This window comes from Trachurus japonicus, chromosome 17 (assembly GCF_045865225.1).
Source record: "Trachurus japonicus isolate A0001 chromosome 17, Traja_1.0".
NCBI classification, from domain to species: Eukaryota; Metazoa; Chordata; class Actinopteri; order Carangiformes; family Carangidae; genus Trachurus; species Trachurus japonicus.
Window position 1 is genome coordinate 33,150,265 of NC_140923.1, and position 25,950 is coordinate 33,176,214.

At 41.6% G+C, this 25,950-nt stretch overlaps 1 protein-coding gene across 1 annotated transcript in view; it reads left to right on the top strand.

Annotated features, from left to right (window-relative positions):
* Positions 1 to 25,950, top strand: part of LOC146971156 (laminin subunit alpha-3-like) — a 52,778-nt gene that overhangs the window by 2,764 nt on the left and 24,064 nt on the right. Inside the window, exons 3-28 of the mRNA XM_085803816.1 lie at positions 7,726 to 7,843; positions 11,072 to 11,190; positions 11,285 to 11,455; positions 12,183 to 12,289; positions 13,190 to 13,305; positions 14,109 to 14,227; positions 14,717 to 14,807; positions 15,758 to 15,889; positions 17,891 to 17,941; positions 18,047 to 18,094; positions 19,269 to 19,403; positions 19,641 to 19,775; positions 20,181 to 20,315; positions 20,566 to 20,618; positions 21,151 to 21,250; positions 22,050 to 22,102; positions 22,256 to 22,361; positions 22,896 to 22,995; positions 23,100 to 23,256; positions 23,801 to 23,939; positions 24,133 to 24,275; positions 24,376 to 24,479; positions 24,764 to 24,923; positions 25,294 to 25,457; positions 25,573 to 25,681; positions 25,777 to 25,874. Of these exons, the coding sequence (XP_085659942.1) occupies positions 7,726 to 7,843; positions 11,072 to 11,190; positions 11,285 to 11,455; positions 12,183 to 12,289; positions 13,190 to 13,305; positions 14,109 to 14,227; positions 14,717 to 14,807; positions 15,758 to 15,889; positions 17,891 to 17,941; positions 18,047 to 18,094; positions 19,269 to 19,403; positions 19,641 to 19,775; positions 20,181 to 20,315; positions 20,566 to 20,618; positions 21,151 to 21,250; positions 22,050 to 22,102; positions 22,256 to 22,361; positions 22,896 to 22,995; positions 23,100 to 23,256; positions 23,801 to 23,939; positions 24,133 to 24,275; positions 24,376 to 24,479; positions 24,764 to 24,923; positions 25,294 to 25,457; positions 25,573 to 25,681; positions 25,777 to 25,874 (2,963 nt within the window). The remainder of the gene's footprint in view (positions 1 to 7,725; positions 7,844 to 11,071; positions 11,191 to 11,284; positions 11,456 to 12,182; positions 12,290 to 13,189; positions 13,306 to 14,108; positions 14,228 to 14,716; positions 14,808 to 15,757; positions 15,890 to 17,890; positions 17,942 to 18,046; positions 18,095 to 19,268; positions 19,404 to 19,640; positions 19,776 to 20,180; positions 20,316 to 20,565; positions 20,619 to 21,150; positions 21,251 to 22,049; positions 22,103 to 22,255; positions 22,362 to 22,895; positions 22,996 to 23,099; positions 23,257 to 23,800; positions 23,940 to 24,132; positions 24,276 to 24,375; positions 24,480 to 24,763; positions 24,924 to 25,293; positions 25,458 to 25,572; positions 25,682 to 25,776; positions 25,875 to 25,950) is intronic.

Here is a 25,950-nt window from a genome sequence, read left to right on the forward strand (position 1 = left end):
GGGTTAGACTTTGTTGAATGGGTTCTGTGGTTTCTTTCAAGACCAACGCAGGTGGCTGTTCCCCTGTTGTCTATATAGCTCTTAGATATATTAGATAATGGCACAGTTGATGTTTATGTTAAAGTGTTGAAGTTCAAAGAGTGGAGCTTTATTGACGGAGCTGGCTCAGAGTTTTCTGTAAGGAGGATTGTTTGAAGCAGTGCCTGCCTCAGTTTAAGATAAACTAATCTGGCTAAACCGGAACTAAACGTTTTGTCTAAAAGCTGCAGGTCCACCACTTTGGTCCAGACTGAACCAACTCAAAAACCGATGGATTGCTATGAAATTATGCACAGACATGGTCCCTAAATCATACTGACTTTGTCTCAGCCCCTACCCTTAACATGAAGTTGACATTTTTGAGTTTAGATCAATATCTTGACAGTTATTGGGGTGATGCGTCATAAATGTCCCGCTCATGATGAATTGTAAAAACTTGCTGACTTGCTGACTTTAAATTATAACCACCATCAGGTCAAAAGTTTAAAGTTTGTCAAATACTTTTATTCGTGACTGAAAATAATTAATTTCACACCCGCCACTGTTTTGTGTTGTTACAGGCATTCACATACTATCACTAAACTAAGATGGTAACAGGACACTTGCCAAACATCAGTATGTCTGAATTGTCACTATGAGTCTGCTAGCATGCTGATTGAAGCATTTTATTCAAAGCGCTGCTGTGGCTAAGTACAGCCTCATCAAGCCCCTAGCACGGTTGTAGACTCTGGGTATTGTTTTCATTCAAGCAGCCTATCTTCAAATCTCAGAGCCACTTTCATCAACCAGCCGAGTTCTTCTTGGGACATGATTACTACTTTCTATTTTGCTTCCAACTCAACCATCTCTTACGGATAACTCCTCTGTCTCACGCAAGCCAATAAGAGCAGGCCTGCTACTCCCTGTTTATGTGACTTCTTGGCTTTTGACCTGTGAACCTTGATAATGGATTCTTCAGCTGGCTCATGTATGACAGATAAGGCGTGTCAACTTTTGCCCAAATAAATTTGATTGAAGTGGATATTTATGGCAGCCCAGATCACATCTCCTTTGATTTCACATCTTCTGCATTGCATATAGGCTATTTCTCATATTCACAAGTCAAGATCCAATAAAACACTTGTCCTTGGCCTTGCCAGTATAAACTTATACCACATACTCTACGTCTCCACTAAAATACTAGATAGTTTTCCAGGAACCTTGGCCCTGGTTAAACTATTTACAGGACACAGTAGGCAAGCCATTGTTCTGGTAAACATTTACACCACATATCAGACTGCCAGTCAGTTCTTTTTTCTGGGGAATGTATTTTAGGAGCCCTGACCACATGTGCTTATCTGCCTGAGTGAGCTCAGAGTAGAGCATGTGAGGCGAACATGCCAGGGCTTACTGTTGTCTGTCTCCCATCTGATGAGTCTGAGCTGCTTCTGATTGGTGGGTGTCAGGCAATGAGTGAACATTGGACATTATTAGTTTAAATCAAGTTCGTAGTAGTTGCTGGACTGATGTTCAGTGGATCAGTGGCATTTTTTCTGCGAAGGTTAAGGCTGTGGATTATTACTGTGGGTGACAGGTGTTTGTTGTGTTCATGATGGAGCTTTGTGTGGTGGTTTTGTGGCTTTAAATGGACTTTGATTGCAGAACATCTTGTTGTTTATCTTTGATTTATGGGCTTATTTGCTCAGCAGGCTATGATGTTTATCAAACACCATGAATAATATGATTAAGCGCAAGATTGTGCACTTTGAATACGAATGTTAAAAAAGATCTGGTTCAAGTTAGTGCAATGGCTTTGGACCTGCTCTGAGTTTTGCAATCGTTGATAGACAAAGCTTCGAAGAACTCAATTTTATAGACATTCCCCTGGAGCCTAATCCCCCCTCTTAGGGGTCCACCTCCCACCGAAGTTGGTTTGAATGTTTTATTTGCAGCCGTTGGCCCCTTTTGTGATAGAATTCTTCTAGGCACTATTGTATGACATCCTTTCTGTGCTCTCACACTCTCACAAAGGTCTAGTTCTTTTTGAGCCTTGCTGAAAGTGACCTGGTCCTCCCTTTTCATTGGTTAAATGGACAGAAATGGAGAGGTGGTGTAATTTGGTGGTGAGAAAATACCCAAACAGAAAACACAAACACACATGTCTTGGCTGAAAACATTCCACTTTCCTCGCTCTGACATAAGACTTCTTACTGAATAGACATTCAGAAGAAGTTTAAATGCATGAATGGATGCTGCACAGATTCAGTGTACATGGCATATTGTATATTGCTAATTGAGGTATCATGATCTAAATATGTATGTAAAACCCCTATCTAGTTATGCATAAATATGCTTTCTGTTAAAGATTTGCTCATACAATGCAGATGGCACTGTCCGGCCCTTGAGACAAAATTGGCTGTCAAACATGTCCCTATTGCTGTGGTGACGATGGAGGTGATGTAAGTGCCTGCCTTTAGCTGGGCTGCCTGAGGCGCCAGGCCAACCCTGCAGATATTTACTACTCTGCTAACAGCCACCTCATGCTAGTTAGCAGTAGCTCTGTGGCTTGGCAGGTGCATCATGTCGTCCTAAATCTGGAGCTCCAATGTGGAAAAGCTTGTGGGGGTTAACGTGGGATCTATTCACCTTTTCAAGGCCATTGTCATAAATTCATACGTGGAGATGCTAATTAGTTGTCACATGTTTACTGACGCAGGCATTGATGCAATGGGATGTGTTAGAGAGCAGGAGTTTTCCTTTACACGTGTGATGGGACTGCAAGTTCATCCATCAGCCCTCTTTCCACTGAGGTTAAGTAGATATGGGAACAAATGGAATAAGTCAATATTGCAATATTACAATTATATTATGATAAATGATGTACATTTTTGCACCAAATACTTGCAAATCTTGCTGTCAATTGCAATGAAGATCAATCATGTATTTCAGGGACAGGATTGCAATGATCCTAACCTCAGGAAATTAAAATAGAAAGATACTGAATTTCTCACTAATTTAAAATCCAAAGCTTTGTTAAGATCATAATAAGTTTAAATCCACTGATTTGAAAATGTTTAGCTTTAATTGATCAAGTTTAACGTCCAGCTTCTTTGTACTGGTTTGAGTTTGATATTTCATGGATGCAAACATACTGTATTCAATGCAATTCAATATACGCAAAATTCCCAAGCAACTGCACCTCAGGCTTTTACAATGAGAACATTGCATTGAGAACAAGTAGTAACTTGCATATACCCTGTGTTTTCTGGTACAACTACAATTCCCCTGTGACTTTTAGCCAACTGTCCGTTGTTACCATATAACTAATTCTGTCATGGAGACAGAGGAAAATACACCAGACTACCCCTCTCCCCTTCCACCACCCACCTGTTGCACACAGACAAGCAGTTGTACATTGCATTGTTACAAACTGGAGGGCAACTGTTCCACCCCACTGGGCTGCAGCGTGCTTTGTCTGGCAGGCCTGATCTACTCCAACAGAAGGTGATGCCTCCTTTCCTTTGAATGGTGTTTTTCAGATCTCAGATCAGACTCTTAAGATCTCAGATGGCCTCTATCTGTCAGGACTCTGATCTCTCTGTAGATGTAGCCCTCTTGGCTCTGCAGTGCCCTTTAGTTGGAATTTGGGATAAGGATATTCTGTGATTTGTTTGTTGGCTGCACTTTCTGAAAATGAAAGTGATACAATAATATGACAAAATATGATTAAGTATTTGATTAGTTAGGCACTTATTACACATAACACCTCCACATGGCACCATGCAGTACCTGCTATTAATTCTATACAATGAGAATTAGAATGTCAAAAGTGTGGATTAAGACACAAAGGAACAGTAATTGTTGCAGACATCATGATTTATGATCGAGAAGGCTGTGAGGAATTCCTAACCAGTTCACTTTACAGTACACTTCATTTAATCAACACAAAGAGATTATAATTGAAGAGATCCACGTGGCAGGCACGGCAATGAGAGCATGGCAAAGGCTCACGCAATCAGCCCTTTTTTCAGATCTTTGATATTTCTGTGAGTGTGAAACACTGCTTTACAGCTCTTACCTATTACCTGAAGTGCAGGCATGTGTGAAGTTAGAGAGTAGGGCTGTGCATAGAGGAGCAGTGCTGCTGTAGTTGACACTATGGGTGCTAATTTATTATACTTGAGCTGCCACAGACAAACTAGGAATTAACTTTCAGAGGTCAATAATCACTAGATTCACTACTGGGCATGAAATGTCAGCAGATTTAGGAATGACGTGACTATGTTTGTCAAAATAAATGTATGTTACTACAAGTGTATTGAGAAAGGGGTAAAAATGTTAATATGTTGCTGTTAAAATGGTGTTTGGTCATGAGGGACAGAGCTGGCTCTGTTGGCTTGTTGTGTTAATTGGAAGGTTAGAGAAGACCTGGATACTTTATGCCTTGTATATGTGACACCATTGTAGGGGGCCAAGGTCAGGAATTTGAGAAGGAGGTAGAAGGCAGAGAGGGTAAGTGTCAAACAGTTCATACCTGTCACAGCTCAACCCCTGACCTTTCTGACACCCACCCACAGCCTGCTACACTAAACCTTCTGGCATGACACCCTTGTCTAAACCTTGAAGCTGCAGATGCAGGGAGGGGCAGATGGCTCTGCTCAGGTGTTATTCCAAATGTTTTCGCCACAAGCTTGTCAATCTGTTTCATGTCTTTCTACACCACTGGGATCCTCCACTGGTGTGCTTAGCATGCCATCACGATATTTCATGCTCCCTCCAAACAATATGTAGGTGCTGGACATATTTCAAGAGTGTGTGTTTAGACTGGCAGGACACAGTTAGAGAGACAGGCCTGAAATTAAGCAAAGCCATGCCATGACAGGCCTTTTCTTCCAAGATCATGCTGACTGGGTTTATTTCCGGAGGATTCACTTAGAGGCTGGCATCAAGACAGTATTAGATACCACAGTGAATGACATAACCACATTCAGCCAAGATGAGAGATTTTGACTGAAGTTGGCGAGCAATATTTTCCCTTTGATTTTTTCCGCAGGGGTACAGTTGTGTGGGCATGCACAAGCTTGGGACCCATATTTACATCATCAGCATCATGGTTACATGCACATGGTGCAACAATATCTTAAAACTACTTGACAATTATTGATTATTATTTTATAGGCAATTATTATAGGTAAGGTTCTTTTCACCTTTTGTGATCATTTTCCAGAGGCTTTTGGTCTCTTAAGGCTCTGGAGGCCCAGATTGTTGTAACATAATAAGCCTCAATATGGAACTTCCACAAACTTTATTGAACATAAATAGAAAGTGCAAGCTGTGGTTGTTACATTTTGTTTTGAGTGGACATAAGGAAAAAATTGGATTGTCTCTTTCAGTCCTTTTATGATGATGAGATTTTAATGGAGACTTTATTTAATGTCAGAAGGTTCCTTACACTGACGTACAATAAAAATACAGAGATCAGTGAACAATACAATGATTGGTTCTTCACCAGCAGGTCTGCACTGAATATCTGTATGCTTTTGTTGGTGACTGAAATGTCCATTAAAGTTATCATCAGATGATTTTGCCAGATTGATTATTGTAATAATGTCATTGTTATGTCATTATACAGCATCACTTCACTCCGTGCTCACATAACAATAGTTAAGCTAATGTAAATGTGTCAGTCACCCTAACTTACTAAATTCAATGTCTGACTGTTATGTTTAGAGACAAAGCAGAAACCGTGTAGGACATTGTTATTCTTGGGAAACTGTAGAATCCGTCTTGTCGTTACCATCTTTATCTGTATCCATGACAAGTGGCGGAGCAGATTTTCACTGCTGTGTGTTGTTGTCAGTGACAGGTCCCTGAAAGTGGTGGCACGCTCTGCTTCGAGGGCATTATGAGGGAAGGGGAATGTGGCGCTATGTTTGGAATCTGAGATGGGTCGGCATGCCAGCCAGCACGTCTCTAGCCACCCCTACCCTTTCTACCCTCCCCCCCCCCTGCTCGCTTTCCCTGGCCCTCTCTGAACGTCATTACAACCCATGTGAACCAAACTTCCTCCAGGTCCTCAGCAGAGCCAGCATATTGATAGTAAGCAGCTCTGCAGTGAGATCCTGGCGTCTGTTTTTAGCAGGACAACGGCCCACGTCTTGTTTGTGTGTGCCATTAATCTTTTTTTGTTCTTTGAGCATCCTGTTCCGTTTGGGTGGATTTCTTCTCTGATTAATTTCAAGACACACCCCATTCAGGGATGAGGTCAGGAGGAGGCGTTCTGAGCTATTCTATTTACCCGCAAACTGACTGTGTTTCTCAATGGCAACAGTGATTAAAGGACAGTCAGACTATTCCTGATTTGCAACTTAATGATTTTGCTGTTGGTTATAAGAGCATGTTGACAATATTCAGAGAGCAAGGCCACACAGTTCCCCAGCTGACCTCCGATCTCTCTCACAATTCGTCAACCCAGTAACTACTTGAACTTGAGGAGGGGGGGGGGCACAATCCATCAAGATAATTGTGATCCTTTTTGACACAGTCCACAGTAAAGCCTTTGCCGTCTGCTGCTTTGCTTTGATATGGTAGCACAGCTCCCTGCCTCTGTAAAGAGAGACTGGAAGCTGAATGTTTCAAATGCCCGTGGAGGTTTTCATCAAGCTGCTGAGGGATACTGGACGAGTGTGGGCCTGCCTTCACTCCATCCTTCTCAAAGAGAAGAGAGACTACAGAAATGTCATTGAAATAGCACACAGTCATTAACGTACAGTTTCCATGCAACACTTGAATCCAGAGGACAGATATCACAAGTCTAGCAAATATGCCCACAGCAACATGTATTTGAAACACGTCAGTTGTTGCTTTTGGATCCATACCAACACTGACATTGCACAAAGATTAAACTGTTTCAGCCCCATAAAAACAAGGCAGGGCGTGGTGGTCAGGTGTAGACAAGGTCTTTTGTTGACACTGTAGGTGTCACGTGTAGGTGGGTGTCACAGGGTTTAAATTCCTAGCCACGCCAAGTCTTTGCCAAACCACGACAAAGACTTCTTTGACTATCACAAATTACCTTTCTATTGTTCAACTTTCAATCAAGCTGAAGTCACCCGCTTTTCGGGCTTGATGAGGATGTTGATGAACTGCAAAGAGAAAGTGGACTGTTCTGAGCATCACGACCCTGACAGAAAGCTCAGTGTTGGCAGAAGCAATCATTGCATCATTTTCTGCCCTTGTATGGCCTGTATATTCTGATGGAAGGTGGTGATAGAGAGTTCAGAGAACAGACGTGAATCATGTGGGCTTAGCTAGTGTCTTTTCACTAACCTGGCTGCACCTGCACCGCTTTTATTGCTGTCAAATGTTGGTCAATTGTTTGTGCTTGGCTGTACGGCCACACAGATGCTGCTGAAGTTAAGCTGCAAGAACAGTCAAGCAAAAACAGGAAGCCTTCATCTTGATTCAGTCTAGTCCCCCATTTAAGCCATCAGTTCTGTGACGAGCATTTGCAGAAATGCATCCATGCTGATTTTGTGCCCTGGCTCTCACCAGAAAGGAAATAAGAGTATTGTCAGACTTCCCGGCCAAGATTGGGGCCTTACTTGAGAGAGCAAGTAGAGCACAGGAAACTACTACATTTTGCCAAAATCCGTTCAAAGCTCTGACTGCCTGTTGTTTAACCCGCTCTTTGTGTTGCTTTTTTAGCTCTTCCATGTGGCATACATCCTCATCAAGTTTGCCAATTCACCTCGTCCTGACCTGTGGGTGCTAGAACGCTCTGTGGACAACGGGAGAACCTTCACCCCTTGGCAGTATTTTGCACGTAAGTGGTATTTTTGTTTAGAAATACTTCAGTTTTAAGTGTATTCGAAAAACATACAACACTTGATGTGCGCGTCCTTATTTCTTGTGCTATGAACCACATTTCATTTAATGATTGAGCAAATCACCCTCAGGGAATGTCTTTCAAATAATGGGCAAGTACCTAACACATATGACCTCTCAGTCCCCCATGTTAGATATTTGAAAGCAAAGCTTATTAATCAGGGATGTGCATTTGTATTTTAGAATAAATACAAATATGTTAAGTTTTCTTTTAATTAAATATTTGCTGTTCTCTGTAGCTGACTGTCAAACACAATAGTGATTTGGGTAATCCACAGGTGCCAGAAGCTTTCTCTTGAAATGAAACAGTGGTGTTCCTATAACGACCAGAACGAGGATACAAAGAGATTTCCAGGAAACACTTTCCGTCCCCCCCAAAAAATCACAAAAACACAGGATAAACAAAACAGCTTATGTTGAAACCACCACATCCCATAGGCTTCATTGCATTTTATGGCAGACATTCTACCTACAGTACCTGCACAGGTGTATCTAATAACATTAACGACGGATCATATCCCTCCATGTGTCCCACTAAACTATGCCAGCGATTCAGAATGTGCAGCATCAGAGTGGAACTGGCACAGCTAAATGGAATGCAGCCATTATTATTGTTATTAATTACACCTGTGTGTTTCCTGCTATGACAAGTCGAAATGTCTGCTGTGAAAAAGGCCCATCGGGAAGATGGATTATAATTAGTTTCCTGCTGCACTAATCAACCTGCCTGCATGTTTTTGTCTGACATTTTCTGCTATAAACACCACTCTTGTTTGGACCGGTAGTCCTCATGAAGACTAATGAGGCAATCGTCATTTCCGAGGTCCTGGTTAAGGTTAGGCCTAGGCTGTCCACAGTGAAGTCAGTGCAATGTGCTGCACAAAGAACTGAATGACTTCAGTTACGACTTCAGTTTGGGCAGATGTTGTGTCAAGTTTTAACATGCAGCCATTATGAAACTTGGCCCATAATATTATACGACATCCAAATTACCTGAACTAAATACCTGAGTGCATCCTCTGAATTAGTTTGCTCACCATCCTGGAGCCAGACCTGGGAGGGGAGCTTGCTGACAGGTCCATATGTACAGTGGGTACATTTTTCACTCTTTGTTTCATTGCAGCCATTTGCAAAAATCAAAAAAGTTCATTTTATTTCTCATTAATGTACACTCAGCACCCCATCTTGACAGAAAAAAACAGAAATGTAGACATTTTTGCAAATTTATTAAAAAAGAAAAACTGAAATATCACATGGTCATAAGTATTCAGACCCTTTGCTGTGACACTCATATTTAACTCACATGCTGTCCATTTCTTCTGATCCTCCTTGAGATGGTTCTACTCCTTCATTGGAGTCCAGCTGTGTTTAATTAAACTAATTGGACTTGATTAGGAAAGGCACACACCTGTCTATATAAGACCTTACAGCTTACAGTGCATGTCAGAGCAAATGAGAATCATGAGGTCGAAGGAACTGCCCAAGGAGCTCAGAGACAGAATTGTGGAAAGGCACAGATCTGGCCAAGGTTACAAAATAATTTGTGCAGCACTCAAGGTTCCTAAGAGCACAGTGGCCTCCATAATCCTTAAATGGAAGAAGTTTGGGACGACCAGAACTCTTCCTAGACCTGGCCGTCCAGCCAAACTGAGTCAAACTGAATCATGGGAGAAGAGCCTTGGTGAGAGAGGTAAAGAAGAACCCAAAGATCACTGTGGCTGAGCTCCAGAGATGCAGTGGGGAGATGAGAGAAAGTTCCAGAAAGTCAACTATCACTGCAGCCCTCCACCAGTCGGGGCTTTATGGCAGAGTGGCCCGACGGAAGCCTCTCCTCAGTGCAAGACATATGAAAGCCCGCATAGAGTTTGCCAATCCCAACAGTGAAACATGGTGGTGGCAGCATCATGCTATGGGGGTGTTTTTCAGCTGCAGGGACAGGACGACTGGTTGCAATTGAAGGAAAGATGAATGCGGCCAAGTACAGAGATATCCTGGAAGAAAACCTCTTCCAGAGTGCTCAGGACCTCAGACTGGGCCGAAGGTTCACCTTCCAACAATACAATGACCCTAAGTACACAGCTAAAATAACAAAGGAGTGGCTTCGGAACAACTCTGTGACCATTCTTGAATGGCCCAGCCAGAGCCCTGACCTAAACCCAATTGAGCATCTCTGGAGAGACCTGAAAATGGCTGTCCACCAACATTCACCATCCAACCTGATGGAACTGGAGAGGATCTGCAAGGAAGAATGGCAGAGGATCCCCAAATCCAGGTGTGAAAAACTTGTTGCATCATTCCCAAGAAGACTCATGGCTGTACTAGCTCAAAAGGGTGCTTCTACTCAATACTGAGCAAAGGGTCTGAATACTTATGACCATGTGATATTTCAGTTTTTCTTTTTTAATAAATTTGCAAAAATTTCTACATTTCTGTTTTTTTCTGTCAAGATGGGGTGCATGGGAGTGTACATTAATGAGAAAAAAAATGAACTTTTTTGATTTTAGCAAATGGCTGCAATGAAACAGAGTGAAAAATTTAAAGGGGTCTGAATACTTTCCGTACCCACTGTATATATACTATATATATGTATATGTATATGTGTATATATATGTGTATATATATATATATATATATATATATATATATATATATATATATATATATATATATATATATATATATATATATATATATATATATATATGTGTATATATATATATATATATATATATATATATATATATATATACATATATATACATAGCTGTGACAAATCATTAAAATTTCCTTTTGAAGGATTAGTTTCCTAATTCACAAATAACTAAATAATGGGCCTCCAATAATTCTCACCCCTGGTCCACTAAATAGAAATGCATTAAGAGCCTTCTTAAAATGCAAACAATAAACATTATTCTCCCATTTAAATTAACATTTATCAGATTTTAATGTTCATGAATTCAAGACTCTTTGGCAGATACATGTTAACGATCAGATGTCAGAGCACTAACTTGAGTTGTCAGTGCTTAACTATGCATCAGTGTAAAAGTAATATTGATAAAGCATAGAGAGTAACTTAATAGAAGTTATCAATTTGATATTGTCAATACTTTAATAAGAATGGAATTGTGATGAAAGATATGCATGTATTTATTTATTTTTTTGGCAGACTCGAAGCGTGAGTGTATTGAAAGGTTTGGAAAGCAGCCCAATGCTCGTATATTGAACGATGATGACCAGGTGTGCACCACAGAGTACTCACGGATTGTGCCTCTGGAGAATGGAGAGGTAAAATATCACATCAAATTATTTTAGAAACTATTTTTTGTTTTATGGGTTGAAAAAAAGAAACTCCAAGTGAAATGAATGCTGTTTTATCCAGATTGTGGTGTCTCTGATCAATGGTCGACCGGGATCCAGAAACTTCACGTACTCACCAGTGCTGCGAGATTTCACAAAGGCCACCAACATCCGCCTACACTTCCTCCGCACCAACACCCTGCTGGGACACCTCATCTCTAAGGCCCAGAGAGACCCCACTGTCACACGCAGGGTGAGACACTTAATGTACAAACTCACAAAAAGGTGCCATGCTGGCAGACTCTTGTTTCCCATTTGGGCAAGCCAAAGTTACAGCTCCCTGCCACCCTTTCAGCTTCCTTTTTGCTGACACAAACATTGGCCTACTCTTCTGCTCACACATTCAGCCTTGTCGAGGCCTAGTGCCAGATCTGTCTGTCCAGTCATCATGGTAATTCCTTTGACAGACATTGCCAAGACTGGTTTGGACAGCTCCCATAGGATGCAGGTGCAGAATATGGCATTTCTCCTTGAAGCAGGAAAATATGTTAATAAAAACCATGAGTGTCAGAGTGATGAAGCTACAGCCTATGTTTATGTTCGAGTAGCAGCTTAATATATCCTGTATCATAGCTATAGTCAAACTGCTTTCTCTTGCAGACTTAATTCCACAAATATGTCCCTAAGGTTCATGTCAGAAGCAGCATTTTAAAACAAGCTGAAAATAAATCACTGATGATGTGATTTCAGCTGCTGATTCTTATCTTATCTTTTTTTTTTATATAATGCACTGATTCACCTCACAGAGTTAACCTGAGCTCACAGGTTATGGCTTAGGGTTGTGCTTGCCAAAGTGCATGAGTCACTTATGCTGCCAAGCACTTTAGTTCTGGTTTGGGTGATGTTGCTGAGTTGCTGGTAACACTGTTGTTACTTTAAAATGGTGTGGTGCTGATAACATTTTCTTTATTTGTTGACAGTATTACTACAGTATCAAAGACATCAGCATTGGTGGACGCTGTGTTTGTCATGGGCATGCACAGGCATGTGGTGGGAGGGGTAACGCAGACGTAGACAATCCAAGGAGGTAAGAAATACTTTTCATCTTTCATAGCTAAATTATTGGCACATGACACTCTTCATATTAGACTTTGTTTGCACTAAAATGCAAACAAAGCAAATGTAATTGTACTCATTAATTTTCCTGAGCTGATTTTCTCATGAGCATTTAAAAACTTAGCTTTAAAGTATGACTTCATTCAGTAAATCAATTTTCTATTGTCTATTCATTAACAGAGCTGGCGTCTTCCTGCACAGCTGGCTCCACTGTGTGTAGCAGTGTAGTGAGATGAGACAAAGACCACACAGATGTTACTAAGTCTAGTGATTTGAGTGATAGAAAATTGTTTCTGAGGAATCAACAGTTACCTCATATGTTTGTGCATTGACATCACCATTGCAAAAAGGCAGCAGTTTTGTTTGCTTACTGAGTGCGTCATTGTCAATCGTTGGTAAAACACAAGATAAAGATAAAGTGATTCAGTAACCAACAGGATTCATGACTCAAAGCTGCTCTGAACCAATATTTTTAAGGTGTTACAACCACGACACCGCAGTTCCACTCAACTTAACAGGGCCATTCAATGCCTTTCAGCATTGTTTTGGTTTTATAGCCCTTAGCTTTGCTGTAGTATTCAGATTCTATCTCACTGCTCTAATTAGCGTAGTTTCTAGACACAGCGAAAAGTTGATTTCAGCAAAAAAGCTCTGAAGTTGAGTTGAGGTTCAGTTGACTTTAATGTAATGCTAATGTTAGACTGTCTGCTGCATGTGAACTGAGGCAGCTGTTTTCTAATATGTTCATCATTATGACTATTTAAGGTGATATCATGATTAAAGTGGTTCAAAAACAATTCTTGGACTCTGTGCTTCTAATAATGAAAATCTGAGCTTTGCTAAATCTACCTGTCTTATCTCCCGCCTTTAGACTCCAGTGTGAGTGTCAACACAACACCTGTGGTGAGTCATGTGACCTCTGCTGCCCAGGCTTTAACCAGAAACCATGGCGCGCTGCAACTGCCAGTAGCCCGAATGAGTGTCAGCGTAAGTAGACTTATATATTTCATAACATAATATGTTTCTATTGATTTGTCAACAAAAACCGCACTCTGATACTTCCCAATGCCGCTGGATCTTTGAATTACGACCCCTCCTCCCAGACTGGACTGATGTGTCCTCTTGCCTCTGATATTTAAGCCCTGTTGTGGATGCCCTGATATGGTATTGTAGAGAGCTCAGTGTTGAGTTGAGAGGACATTCCTCATATGGTATGTGTAATGAACAGCACAGCGTACAACTAGGAACTAGGATAACTGCTTTTTGTCTGCATAGCCAGCTAGTCAGCCGGCTAGCCAAGCCCGCAACAGTCTACCAAATAGTCCCCCATGCCAGCTTATCGGCGAGCCATCCAGTCAGCCAGCACACCCTGTCTCAGCTGGAATCTAATTGCTTTGGACTGCTGACAGATTTTGGCTTCAAGAAGTACATATGACCTTGTTGCAGCAGCCACAAAAAGCAGAGAGAAAGATGAAGAAGACTTGTAATCCAAGGAGTGCATACCGCAGTGGAAATAACCCCTTGCCCTTCATAAACATTAATGAGACACAGGGGTGGCATACAGGAAGAGGATGTGCCTTCTTGTTTAGTTTTGGTTTTATAGTTTCTCTTACTACTTTACAACCAGACTTATAACTCCTTTTTTGGAGGATGAGAAACTTAAGGTGCTTAAAATAAAGACAGGGAAGTCCGGGGTAATTTGCAGAGACATATCGAATGATCATATGTGTGTCTGTGTGTGTGTGTTTGTGTGTGTATTTGCACGTGCATCTCGGGGGTTTCCTCCTCAGCCTGCCAGTGTTTCTCCCATGCTTCTGACTGTTATTACGACCCAGAGGTGGAAAAGAGGGGAGCAAGTTTAGACACCTTCGGCAGGTACGACGGAGGAGGAGTGTGCATCAACTGCCAGGTATGAAATGCACATCAAGTCTAAACTGATTCTTGTGTGTGTTGTGTGTGTCTGTGTGTGTGTGTGTGTGTGTGTATGTGTCTGTGCGTGTCATTGTTGGGGTGGAGTGGGCACAAAAAATGAGGATAAAAGCCATGTTGCCTGTGTATGTCTTGATACAGTTCTCTATGGAGCATTGCATACTGCACCATTTGCTCTGCAACTTATGCAAATGGGTCTGTGAAGCCAAAACAAACCTTTCTTTTTCAATTACCCTCTACCAGAAATAAATGTTGCATCATGTTGTTTTTGGTCAAGTATTTTCTGGAATGTGATACAGACGAAAGAGAGCATGTCCAAGTGCTGTGGACCGTCAAATACACGCAATATGAAAATAAATAGTGAGAGTGAGAAGAATGTTCTTCTGACGTTGAACTTGTGTTTTCTGTTGGGCACCTATGTTTCTCAGTTTAATATAAGGGATGGCTACATCCTTGTGTTCGTCTCTAGCACAACACTGCTGGAGTGAACTGTGAGCGATGCATTGAAGGCTTCTACAGACCCCATGGGGTTCCTCCCGAGTCTCCCAGTGGATGCATACGTGAGTCACTTTCTCAATCACTATCTGACTCTTGACACTGAAAACAGTTCTATATATTTTTTAATCTTGAGATAAGTTGGTTAGAGCTTGGTGAAGATATGAGTGTTGCTGAACTATTACAGAAATATGATATGGCTGGATGTATTTAAGCTCATTTGTGTCTCATATCTAAGGACGGCAACTGCCTAATGTCTATTTTATCTTTGTTTATTTACTACTTATGTATTTAGAGCATAGGTATGGATGTATATTCAGGCAACATGCAGAGTTTCCTCTTTTTCCTCTGCTGTTTTAATAAATACAATCAATACAAGAGCAAATTCTACTTGTCTCCAAAACCTGTCATCGGGCAGATTTCCAGGAGACAACAACAGGTAGTTCTGAGACTAAAATATTGCTTCACCATGTAGGTATTTGACTGACAGTATGTATGACTAACAAGTGGAGCCAAAACAGTGTTCAGTTCAAAGAGAGGCATCAGAGTCTTGTTTGAGACAGACACAAATGGCACCATTGCACAACCACTGGCACCACAGCTTGTATTATTGCTAAACTGGGCTCTGCTGGTGTTTACATTACTTTAATGGCCCATTGCTGCTCCTCGCCATATAAATAGCTGCCAGTCGTGTTTGGACATTAGAAAGTAGCGGAATTGAAAAGGTTGCCCTGAGCGCTTTGAAAAGTAAACCTTAGAGTCTGCAAACTCATTTAACTGAGCTTAGCAGCCGAAAGTGTTCATTTTGGCAGAAACAGAGCCAGTAAGAGTTCAGTAATTCTTTGTTTCTAAAAGCTTTCCTTTCAAGATAATGGATGGTTAAGCTTTGTGTACTTGTTTATGAGATTCTATCTTTAATATTATTTACAGTAAACGTATGTCTGTCATATTTGTATGTATATATTGTTTGTTTTTTGTTTTTTACCCCCCATGAAAACGTGTAATTCCCCACCAGCCTGCAGGTGTGATGAAAGGACTACGGCTGGCTGTGAAATGGGATCTGGAAGGTGTATCTGTAAGCCACGTTTAGCTGGAGAAAACTGTGATCGCTGTGCGGATGGATACTATTACTTCCCTCAGTGTATTAGTAAGTTTAATTTTGGTTAAATCCTTCAAAATTCTGAATATAAATTTTTCTTAAAAGGTTGTAAATAAGTAGATGGGCATTTGGGAAACATAGGAGTGAATATGCTAAAGATGTAACTCTGTTGTACAAAACCTGAGACATAATTTATCTGCGATATAGGCATTGTCAAATAGGAAGGTGTCATTAGTCCTACCCTTGCACTGTGGAAACCTGGATGAAAGAGAAAACATAATTTGCTGTTGTTTGTGCCTGCGAGCTCAGAGGGTGGAGCTATATTAGGTCAGGAGAAACGAACCTGCTGTTTGAAGGGTGGAATCAGTTTCATATTCATTTTTTAAGCCTTTCATGCTTTCAGTCTGTCAGTTTCCCCTTGAGGGGACTTTTCCTTGGACAAAGGCTACTTGAAACAGGTATGCCTTTAATGCTAAAGGCTACCTGCAGAAGGTTGCATGCACATGCTACAGTATTGACAGACGTTACTGCACATTCCTTATGCCATACCTCTATCCAAACAAACAGATAGAGATATTAGAGACACAAAGACAACATCCTCATATCCCATTCTGACTTGACTGAGGAGGCTGCAAGGGCAGGGTCCATCTTTCATCATTTAGAGAGATTTTTTCTTTCAGTGTTTTTTCTGGCTATGACTAACATAAGCCTTTAAGGGTCTTTGTGTGAACTTGCTATCATGCCCTACTTCTGTGCTCCTGAACCCTGGGTGAACATTGAACTGACATTCATTGTTTCTTTTACTGTAAAACTGATTGACTTGTGCTATAATCTAAAACTTTGTAGTTGTATAAAGCCATTATACAGCAGATCTCTACTCTGCCCCAGGTGTACTGATTCTCATGTCGTATAAAATTAAGATTAGCTGTGCACTGATCCAGACCTGGCATTTTATTATCAAAAGATTTACTACTAGAACTTATTAAAACTGGGTCTTTCTGACAAACGGATCTAAACATGTCGACACAGTCAGTAATAGGCGGTCAGGGTTTCAGGAGATGCCTCTCTGCTGTTTGTTGTCACGGTATGAACTTTATACAACTACTTTTGTGTTGAGTATTTAAAGTGAGGCTTCATTACTTTTGCTATAAACAGCCACTGTTACTGAACCACAATTTCTAAATCAGTGATATTACACAATTATAGAGATAGCTAACATGAACACTTGCTTGTTCCAGCTACTGATTGTAGTACTACTGTAGCTGCAGGCTACCTATAAAAACCTGTGGCTGTACAAACCCCAAAGCAGTTTGAGGCAAACATTGTTCGAGGAATAAAGAAATTAACTTTCTTGCCAAAAGTTGGATGAAAGCATTAATGCTAGACCTACCTCTGAATTAGCTTATCTTAGCATAACAGCTGGAAGCAGGATGAGACAGCAAGCTTCCATGGACTGCAGCCACCAAAATCTACCTCCTGGCACCTCTGTGGCTAATTAATATAACTATACATTATTTGTTTAATCTGTGCAAAAATTGAAGTGTAAAAAAAAAGTGCCAGACTTTTTTCTTGGCTGGAAGTAGTAATTTCCTGGAGTCTCTTCTTGTTTCCTGGCTGCTGCCTACGGCCAAGAAATAGTCTGGCACATAACTCGCATATAACATCACACATTCAATTTTATATGAAGAAACCATAGCCTAATTCTTACAAACTGTAGATTTACACTTGATTTTTGCTTCAGAAAAAAAGATGTGACAATTTGTGGTGGTAATTTAGTGAGCTCTAGATGTGTTGGTAAGTGACTTTTGTTACATATTCAGGTGAAGTTTCATTCTCCCTCCAGTCCTTACGATGACTCAGTGAACTGGTGGCTCAGATTTTAAACTATAACTTTCTAGTGTTTGACTCAAATTGTGTTGGAGCCTATTCTGTGTTTTGTGTTATTACTGTATATTCTACTTTTGATATAAATGAAGACCTTTGGTTTTACTTTATCTCAATTTCTCATCAGTTTTTCTCATCAAGTTTTTACCTCTCCTTGTCAATCAGCATATCCCATCCACCCAGCAACCACCAAGTCCCCTGCAGGTCCTATTGTGGGTAAGTTTAGTGAAAAATATTTTCTTGAGTCTCATACCACACTTGAGCTTGACAGACACAACCATTTAAACTGTGTTTTTCCCTCTTTTCTTCTTCTCTGTATAGACCCCACCACCTGCCCCCGAGGCTATTTCGGCTCACCCACCTGTCAACGTGAGTGTGATTAGACCGATATGTTGTGCTTCTGCACTTGTGTTTACATGGATACCCCTGTGTTAACTATTTTTATTGCTTCTTGTCATTTGTATTTGCTCTATCAAAAAAATGGTTGACCCTCTATCTTCTTGAGATTTTCTTTTTGTCAGTGCACTGCACTCACAGATTTTGTTGTCAGCCATGTCACTTAAAGGCAGCCCAGGTTGTTAGACAGGACTTTAGAGGACCATTTAAGGGACTTCTGAGTCTGTCTGGGTTTTCTGTAAAGAGTTAAATGTTATGAACATGTGGCGGTGGCTAGTTCAGGAAGTGCTTCATATATATAGCCTACAGTAGGTTATGTACAGTAATGAATGAGTTTATAGGCTTAATTTATTATTTTTATAGGCTTAATGAAAAAAAAAAGGATATTGTGGGCGGATTTATAAAATGGTAAAAATACTGATATAATATATTGTCACAGCAAATCTTTCAGTTGTAGTTATTGAGCATGACAGCCTGATCGTCTTAAATTCTGTTGTCTATCAGTGGGGATTTAAGTTCAAGTGGCCTCTTTTCTCTCATGATAGCATTAGTCAGTTGGGACTGTTCAATGAGAGCTAACCAGTCTATTATTAGTTATGCTTTCCTGACTAAATTCCCTTTTCTGGCTTCCTCCAAGCTGGGAAACTCATTATTAGCAATATGGCATTTCTATTTTAAAGACCCTTAGCTCTTTGCTTCTGTGTTTTATCATGTATCAGAGAGTCTAGATAAACAATGTAAGCTTTCTATCTAAAGCAATCTAAACTTGACTGTTCTTCTTTCATCCCGCGGGCTGACTGAGAAGGAATTTCATTAGCAGCCTTTGAAAAGCTGATTGGAAGCTGCTTAGGGCAAAGAAAACTGGCAGCCTTCCTGGTGGCTGTCCTGTATTAGTGCCAAATCTATTCACATACCAATACCAGGCGAGGCTTGGCAAGATGTGGCACAGTGTGTGGCTTTACCACACTGTGTGCCACAAGTAGTTCAACTGTTGCAGCTATTTGTGATTCCCTGTTGTTCAGTTTGACCAAACAAAGTGCCCGAGCCTCAGACCTCAACAGCATTTCTGAATTTGTGTTAAGTAGGAGAAATGAAAAGATTTTCCTTTAATTGTTGAAATAAACATTTCTAATGTGTTTGTGCACAGAGTGTATATGTGACTACAGAGGGACAACATATGGGGTATGCGATACCTCAGGGCGCTGCCTGTGCCGTCAGGGTGTGGAGGGGGAAAGATGTGACCGCTGCCAACCTGGATACCACTCTTTTCCAAACTGCCAGGGTGAGACCACTGAGCTTTAACCCCCCCACACACACTGTCCAAGGACGTTTATGGCTATGCTCGTATTTGGGGCTCGTTGCAGAAAGTTACACAGTTGAGTTGCACTAGTTTGTGGAGTGAGTACACCGCAATCAGGGCAATCTAAGGGCCTATGATCTGTGATATAGGTTGGTATATAGATATTTAACAATTCAAAATGACAAAGCATCAGTTAACATGCTTGCTCTGTTTGTCTAGCATGTCTCTGTGATGGGGCTGGTGCGTCTGACGGTTTCTGCAGTCCCAGTGGTGCGTGCATTTGTCTGCCCAACTATGGGGGCCAGGAGTGTGATGAATGTGCCCCAGGCTTCTATGGATACCCAGACTGCGCTGGTAAGTGAGGTCTCATCCCTCTACCTCGCCAGCGTAATTAGATAGATCAACCAACTGCGTTTATGTGACGTGACCTCTGCTGACCTGAGTGCTGATGGAAAAATGTTGACGCTGGTTTCACTGGACTCACTGTGGCCTCTTCTCATGACTCCGTGGAGCAAACATCCTCATTCTCCCACAGTAAAACTCTGCGTTGTCATCCAAACTGATTCAGCTAATGTAGCCTGCACGACACGACGTTTCACAGAGAGCTGAGGCAGAAGATATATATGGACCTCTTCCCTCTGTGGGAATATATTCCCAGGAATATACAAAAAGATAAATGGGAAGCGCAGAGGGAGGAAACAGTATTCATTTTAAACCTCTTGTCATGCATTTAAGTTCTGACTTGTTTCCTGTCACCAGCCTGCCAATGCTCACCCGAGGGCTCGCACGGCAACACCTGCAACCCGCTGTCGGGTCAGTGCCTGTGTCTGCCAGGGGTGGTGGGTCAGCAGTGTGACCACTGTGCCTCTGGACTCAGGTTCCCCCACTGCTCAGGTATTGACGTTGGACCATCATGCTCCTATATGCAGTCATCTTTGGACGGAGGCTTAAACAGCCCCTATTAGTTAAAGAAATATTATTTAATGTAACAGTGCTGTTTGAAAGGGTCATGTAGAGGCCTGTTAGTTTTTAAAGTTGTTTCATGATTTGTAAAATGTTTTTGCCATACTTTCTAGAGCATGACAGAAACTAACCAAGTAACTTACACATTTTTTTTGTTTTGTTTTTTACTTCATCCTTCCAGCCTCCATTAGTCAATGTAATGTAGCAGGAACTGAAGTCACCGATCCACAAACGGTATGACCCTCTATACACTTTACAGTAATTCCCACTTCAGTCACAGCCCAACCTTGAAGTTTTTTCTTCGCCATGGGAAGAGAAGTGCTTTTAGTCTAAATGTAGCACTTGTCGTGTGGGTGTGGGTTTATGTAGACTAACAGCCCAATAACTGATAACACAGCTGTGCAGCCAAAACTTCAATCACCAGATTTGTAAAAGGAAGTGTTTTTCCCCTGAAATGTAAATGTAATTAAAAAAAAGGGAAGAGAGACTTCCTTCCATTTTGAAGGGGAAGAAAAAACAACAACATGAAGTGATTTTCAGCTATTTCAGTGTTTCTGGAAGGTCAGTTTCTTCCTTTTTATTTTGGAATTCAAAAGAAAGAAAGAATAGTGGCCAATTTCCAGTCATTCAGAAAACTCGCACTGTTGTACAATATGCAGGCACTCAGGGCTGATTTCAATCTGTCTGATAGTAAACAAACACAACTTTGCTTTCAACAGTAGCCACCAGTCTCAACAATCTTCAGTTTCCTTATCTGTTGTTTCAGGGCTCGTGCCGCTGTCTGCCAAATGTAGAGGGAGCCCAGTGCAACAGGTGTAAACCTCTGTACTGGAATCTGGCTGCAACCAACCTTCATGGGTGTATAGGTAAGTGCCTTCATTTTGTAAAAGGTGAAGGAGAAAGAGGTGTAGGAGTAGGAGTACTGATGACTGTCCCCATTTTGTCCCACATTATTAAAATCACCTGTAGCAATCTGACAAGGTACTGATATGGGTCTTGGCCCCTCTAACCCAGAGGATATGTCAACATACCCCTGTCAACAAGACCGGATCTGCCTTCTAGTCCTACATGGGAGAGCTGAGTAATAACACATTAAATACAGGCAAATTCCTGTTAACGGCTTTCACCATGGAGCTGCAAGTGAACCTGAGATTCAGACTGTGACAGAGCAGTAATGATTATCTCATGGCACATTAAAGACATACAATACTTTCTGGACCTTGTCTTTTTCAACAGCAGCAACTCTTAAAACAAACCACTAGTAATGCGTGCTATTATTCAGCCAGTGAGGGACACAGTTTCAGGCTTTGTCTAGATACCTGTCTAATGTTACAGTTATGCTCTCGAGCAAGAATGTTATCACTGCCATGCTGCCTGAAGACACAAGGAGAGGGAGGAAAAAAAGAGCTTTTAATATCCCAAGAATGTTTCTGGTTGAGTGTGGCTGGATGTTACGGGGGAAGTTTTTTGGCTGGGATGAAAGCAAGCTGTGGCAGTAAAGCTCCTCTGCACCATTGATGTGCAGTCAGATGATTGGAGGGTTTTGTGCTGCTGCGTTTCACCCGTGAAAGTGACAAAATCCTGTAATCAGAGTCTATTCACCGTAGATCCCCCTTTACTTCTTTGCAACCTTTCCCCTGACAACATGTTTCTCTCTCGCACCAGAGTGCCGGTGCGATCTGAAAGGGACGCTGAGTGGTGTCGGAGAGTGTGAACAGGTGAAAATTTCGAAATGACTTCCGATGACTTTCTGTACATATGTGCATGAATCAAAATGTTACATCAAAGTAGACAATCACAGAGTTTTGACTGCTTTGCTCAGGCACATTTTAGTGATACTGTATTTTCTCCTGGTTTATCTGTTTTATTAGAAAAGTGGAAAGTGTCACTGTAAACCCAATGCATGTGGCCATTCCTGTGACACCTGTAAGGACGGATACTTCATGCTGCAGAGGAAGAATTATTTCGGTTGTCAGGGTAAGATATCCTACTTAACCACGTAATATATAAACATACAAGTCTTTATCCTCCAGAGGATTTATCCTCCAGAGGATAAAGACTCCAAGGACCAGAATCCAAAAGGATTTTAATCAGGTTACTTTAAAAAGCAGCTTAACACCAGCTGAAAACCTTGTATTTTCTGAGCTACAATTAGTTTTTACTTCACTGAACTGATGTAGAAGTTTGTCTTACTACACCATGATGTTACTTTTGGGCGTGGTAATAGGTGGAACACAGCATGCTTCTGACCCAGACACCCAAACACACAAATTCATTCAATTCATTCAAGCCATGAAGCTGAGTACTGTCATAGGCCCAACACACTTTGAATAAAATACATTGCTGGTATTAAGTTGCAGGACAACATTGTTTCAAATCCCAGCTGTCCCTCTATAACATAACATCTCCATGGTTTTGCTAAATTCGGATCTGTACAAGGAAACGTGATAATTGTCGAAGTCTCATCCATAAACTTTTTATGGTAAATAATAATTTTTCTCTGCCTCATAGGTTGTCAGTGTGACGTAGGTGGCGCCATCGGTATGGCGTGCAATGAGATGTCTGGACGGTGTCAGTGTCGGAAGAATATAGTTGGCCGTGAATGCACTGAGTAAGATGAGACTTCAAATCACGCTGAAACTTTACATGCAAATCGATGTGGTTATTGTTTTCACTGAGCGTGGGTTTAATTAAAATTTTCCTGTACCCCGTCAGGCCAGCACCAAACTACTTCTTTCCTTCTTTGCACCAACTGAAGTTTGAGATTGAGGATGGCACCACACCAAACGCCCGGCCTGTGCGCTTCGGTTATAACCCTCAAGAGTTTCCAGATTTCAGCTGGAGAGGTTATGCTGTAATGTCCCCGGCACAGGTTGGTGTGGTCTGCTATGTTGATGTGATCTATCCGCTACTTCAATAACCTTATAGCTTCCCTTTTTCAACGATTTTCTCTTCTAGTCTTTTCTGACACCGCGTGATTCTTTTACTTTTACTTTTACTGATGTTCCTCTAAAACACACGAGCATCTCTTAAATCAGGGCTGATATGGGAATGTGGACTAACACTATCTCTCTTCAGCCGGAGGTGATCCTAACGCTTACCCTTGGCTTTCCTGGCCCTTTCCATATTGTGTTGCGCTATACCACCACCCCGAAAAAGGGGAGAAAACGAATCAGGGCAAGGATCATGGTGGTGGATGAAGCTGGCTTTCAGTCTTGCTGTAATTGTAAGTGAAGGGTCTGTCTTCCTCTTCCTCTCTTCACCTTGCTTGCCATCTGTTGATTAACCCGCTCTGTTTTTTTTAACATCTCTACCCGCCAGACATGATTCTTAACCCCTCTGTTAGTGTTATACCCCCATCGTCTACTCAAACCTGTGCCATCGCAGTCAGCCGTGTGTCATTCTCATCCCTGCAGAGTGAAGTCAGAGTAACAGTGCATGTTGACCCAAAAGAAGGGACGCAGCACTTATTCCGTGTGGTTCTGCGGTTCATTAACCCCGGCAGCACCAGTGTGACCGGTAGCATCACGGCTACCAATAGCAGAGGCACTGCAGGTAAGGCTGCCTCTGACCCTGAATCAGCTTTTACATTTCAAACTTTCATCAAACTGTCAAATCTAACCCATCATGTTAGAAATAGAATCATTTCCCTCATGGCGTGTCTCATGCTGATGGTATCCCTCCCAGTGCAGGTATTCTCTGTTGGTCTGTAAATGTCACACATGACATTTGTGCTTGTTTTCGCCAGGGTCAGATCAGAGTAAGGAAGTCATATTCCCTGAGAGCCGCTCCCCGTCCTTCCTCACTGTCCCAGGGGAGGGCTTTGCTGAACCCTTCGCTTTGACTCCTGGGAAATGGATTATTCATATAAAGGCAGAGGGGGTACTGCTGGTGAGTCATTGAAGAAGACAATGACAGAGTTCCTAATTTTTCACCAGAGAAAAATATCACATGTACAACAGTTTGAATTCTTGTCCCTTACAATTCCCAGGACTATTTAGTACTGTTGCCCAGGGATTACTATGAGGCTCCTCTGCTGCAGGAAAAGGTCACCCAGCCCTGCACGTACCGACCCGCCACAAACAGGAACACAAAGTAACTCATGAAAGATTTTGTTCAGCATTTTTTGAAGTCCGTCTCTATTTCATACATAGACCTAATATACAGTAGGTTTTGTTTTCACAGCTATAACAAACAACGAGCTACATGAGCTGATAGTTTCCACAGGGAAAGCCATCAAATAAATATTCCCTGATGAGCAATACTTCACTTCATTTGGCATTGGCATTATTTTTTCCACATCAGCCGAAACAGATTGATGGTGGTATAATCTCTTATTGTCCTCACTGATTCCAGCTATGCCTGTGTCTCTGTCTCAGCTGTCTGTTGTATAAGCATGTAGCCATGGACGGCTTCAGCTCTGCGCTGGGCTCACAGGGAAGACTCTCCAGCCGCAGCGGGCGCAGGAGGAGGAGGCAGGCTCGAGTGCGGCGTCTCACGCCAGATCACCCTGAGATGGTTGCTCTCAATGGCAGACAGGTGGGAAGCTGTGATCCAAACATCTGCACCGTAGAGATGAACTGATTTATTGGATTCAGAGTTTGGTTTCAGTGTTACAGTATCAACATTACCGTCTCAGATTAAAAAGGTTGTACACAAAGCTATAAAAAAAACATTGGGCAGGTTCCTATCAGCTGTTTTAAAGTGGGAAATAAAAGCAGGTGGTTTCTTTTTCCCATCAGGACTCTTGGACTGTGGTACAGTTAGCCAAGGCTAAATCTGTGTCATCTGTTAAGTTAGCTCTTGACCCTTTGTTTGACCTTTTGTAATTTGGCTGAATTTGTTTTTACATTCATTCTCATTTTCTTAAAACTTACTGCAATTTTATATTATGTCACGTCTCCATCAGTCTCAGCTTCATCTCAGTCTTCGTGTGCCTCACTCTGGCCCATATGTGCTTGTTCTGGAGTACGCCAGCGAGGTGGACACTGTGCAGAATGCCAACATACTCATCAGCGGCCAGCAAGATGGTCAGATCCCGGCCAGGGCTAATATTTACAGTTGCTCCTACAGGTAAGTCCTGAATTTATTGTCCTTATTGTTTTTGCCTCTGTATTTTTTTTTTTTTTAAATGAAGGGAATCGTTGTAGAATATGTAGTTGTAGTTGTTGTCTTGTGACCCCTGCAGCTTCTTGTGCCGGAGTGTGGCGGTGGACAGCAGTAATCAGGTGGCGGTGTTGCAGCTCACTCATAAGACAGAACTTCTCCTGCACACTTCCACAGCCTCATTCCTGCTGGTGAGAGAAATGTTTCATAAAAAGCTCAATTATGTCTCATAAATTAGTACCAGCATTCAATTAAAGTTAAAAAATGATCTTGTTTCTGTTGGTAGTACAAAGTGTACGCAGTGCCAGCAGAAGAGTTCTCCACTGAGTATGTGGACCCCAAGGTGGTCTGTGTCTCCACTCATGGCCGCTTCACCCAAGACAGGTAAGTCAACATTTCAAAATAATAATAAACCCCACTGCCTTTTTTTCAATTGAAGTTACTAATCAGGACTAGTTAT